The following is a 2751-nucleotide window of genomic DNA, read 5'->3' as shown; positions in this document are numbered from 1 at the left end:
CTTCTGTACTGTTACGAAATGGTGACATATTATTATTTCCCCACTTTTCCATGTTGGGCGACCATTCTCAGAGGGAGGCGACATATTCAATAAAAGGGGCGACAAATTTAGTAAACGAGCGACCGAAGTAGGAAATGGGCGATCAGAGGTGGTATGGACTCAACTCATGCTCCTGTCTTCGCCTCGCCCCGTATAGACCCCTTTTAGAATATATCAATATGTCTATTTTATAATGACGTGTAACTTATATTTTTTATCCTTTAAGTTTTTCAAGTGTTAACCCCTTTCTCAAATTTTTGCTCTGAAAATGATTACATGTCCACATTTTAATAATGTGTAACTTATAATTTTCATATTTAAAAATCTATATCTATTTTTAAATGATAATTAAAAATGGACTCATAGTCAATTTTAAGTGTGAAAATGATAGATAGAAACAAATATGTTTGATTTTTAAATAGAGGGGTTAATTTTGTGAATGTAGTAATTTTTGTGGTGTTAGAAAAAGTGTGGTACCAAATGGTATCTATAGAGATAACGAGATGTCCTCAAACTATTGCATATATTATGTACTAGTACATGGAATTATTGAAGTCGGGTCAAATTAAATATTGCTTAAGGAATAAGATTACAAATATGTATCAAACTATTTGTGATATAAATTATATTTTGGAACTTTTTTAAAAGTTTTTTGTTTCTTTTGTATTAAAATTGTGTAATTTGTGTTGGCTTAATGTCAAATTTTAACACAGTATTTTGATAACTTTGCTTTATGTGTATCTAAAGAAAATGTGATTCAACTTCATGATCAATAATGTAAGGAATTATATCGCTAAAGTAAATATGGAGTAAGTAAAATGCAGGTGATTTGTTAAGATTTTGGTGAGATTAAGATTTTGGTGAGATTAAAACTAAGGTGTAAAGTTAAGTATCCGAGTAAAATAAATCTAGAGTATTATTACTAATCTAGTCTTTTAAGTGTGGAAGAATAAAAGTAATTGAAATAATACTTATGGCTAGGAAACGGTTGCCACAGGAATAGGACAACCCTAACACATGATTTATATCAACAACATGCAAACCCTAAATAGCATAAGTTTAACGATTTTGCTTGATCACTTTATTCAAAACATTTTTTCTCTTTCTGATTAGGTACTCATCTGAATGTCTAATTCCGGTTAAGAGACTATGATCCCACGGCAGAAAAAAACCAAACTCACGGATATTCAACCTAAAGACAGACTCGGCAATTTACCTGATTGCCTTATCCATCACATACTGTCGTTTTTGAACTGCGAACAAGCCGTTCAAACTTGCATTCTTTCGGTCAGATGGAAGCATTTATGGAAACATCTTCATGCTCTTATATTCCATAAATCTGACGTTCAAGCTTCTAGCATATTCACGGAATTCGTGTCCAACGTCTTATCTCATCGCGATTCATCTATCTCACTGCACGCTCTTGATTTTACGCATGAAACTGGTCACTTGGAGCCTCAAATACTTGATAGGATTATGAACTATGCTATTTCACAGAATGTCCATCGGTTAGGACTCAGTGTAATCAGCGAGGATGCACGAATTCTGTCTATTTACGATAATGTCATTGCACAAATTTCTCTCAATTTCGCTTCATTGACGTATCTCAAGCTTTCACTTTATTCCGGTGAAGAAAACCTGTTTCCAAAATCTCTCAATTTACCGGCATTAACTACCTTGGAATTAGGGCACTTTACATTCTCTGTTGTAGATGATCATCACGAAGCCGAACCATTTTCGATGCTTAATAGGTTAAATAGTTTGCTCATTTCCGACTGTACCGTGCAACATAACAGATCCCGTACCAAATTCCTCTGCATATCAATTGCGACGCTAGTCAATTTTACGATGTACAATAACTCAGAAGACTTTTATGAAATTGATCTTATTACTCCAAGTCTTCGGACATTTTCCTTTCGCGGTACTCCTTATCAGAAGATATTTGGGAGACATGTTTTTTCTCTTAAACATGTAAATATTGATGCAGAAGTAATTCCATATAACAATTTGCCTCCTTTGATTCTACTGAGCTGGTTCATAATGTTTTGTGGTGCAAAATCATTGACGGTCACTGCAACCACTCTTCAGGTGCTTTTTTTATTTTCTTCTTAACTTCATGTAAATTTATCTGATTTGCATTAGGCTAATCTGCCTATTCTTTGTTGCTTAGGTTCTCAGTTTAATTCCTGATAATTTTATGGACTTAAATAAACACTCTTTGGTTAAGTTGAAGTTGTTGAAAGTGGAAGTTGATGAAATTCAATATGGACTTCGCATGGAACTCTGCAAGGCCAAGTTAAAGAACATTGCTTCAAAGAAAGAAGCTGCTAGGATAAAAAAAGCTTTCAAGTTAGGAATGGAACCGTCTCCGGCCGTGCCGGAGAAAATTGTGGACTTTTTGCTTCAAAATTCACCTTCCGCGGAAGTTGATTTAGTTGATTGCAGAAAAAGACCTCTTAGACCAAGACATTTATGATTGGTTTGTTTTATTTTTTCTGTTTCTTCTATGTTTCTATTTATCATGATTTTTTTTGGTTATAACCAGTTATTAGCATATAAATTACAAATCTTTTGGCTAAAGAAAGGCATTGTACACATATACTGATATGATTGTGTCTATTCTCAACTTAAGTGGATGCTCCAAAGCAAGAATTATATTGCTATGTTGGTACTTGCGTGTTTGTTTTTGCACTGCATACTTAAAATGAAGCT

The 2751-nt window shown here is 33.8% G+C and overlaps 1 protein-coding gene across 1 annotated transcript; it reads left to right on the top strand.

Annotated features, from left to right (window-relative positions):
* The first annotated feature begins 1188 nt into the window (after window positions 1-1188).
* Window positions 1189-2545, top strand: LOC131657790 (F-box protein At4g22280-like). The gene is made up of 2 exons (XM_058927149.1): window positions 1189-2127; window positions 2210-2545. Exons 1-2 carry the CDS (start codon window positions 1189-1191, stop codon window positions 2513-2515), a joined length of 1245 nt encoding a protein of 414 aa, XP_058783132.1. The 3' UTR covers window positions 2516-2545.
* Window positions 2546-2751: the final 206 nt, after the last annotated feature.

This window comes from Vicia villosa, linkage group LG3 (assembly GCF_029867415.1).
Source record: "Vicia villosa cultivar HV-30 ecotype Madison, WI linkage group LG3, Vvil1.0, whole genome shotgun sequence".
Lineage (NCBI taxonomy): Eukaryota > Viridiplantae > Streptophyta > Magnoliopsida > Fabales > Fabaceae > Vicia > Vicia villosa.
This window is presented reverse-complemented; position numbering and strand designations above follow the sequence as displayed.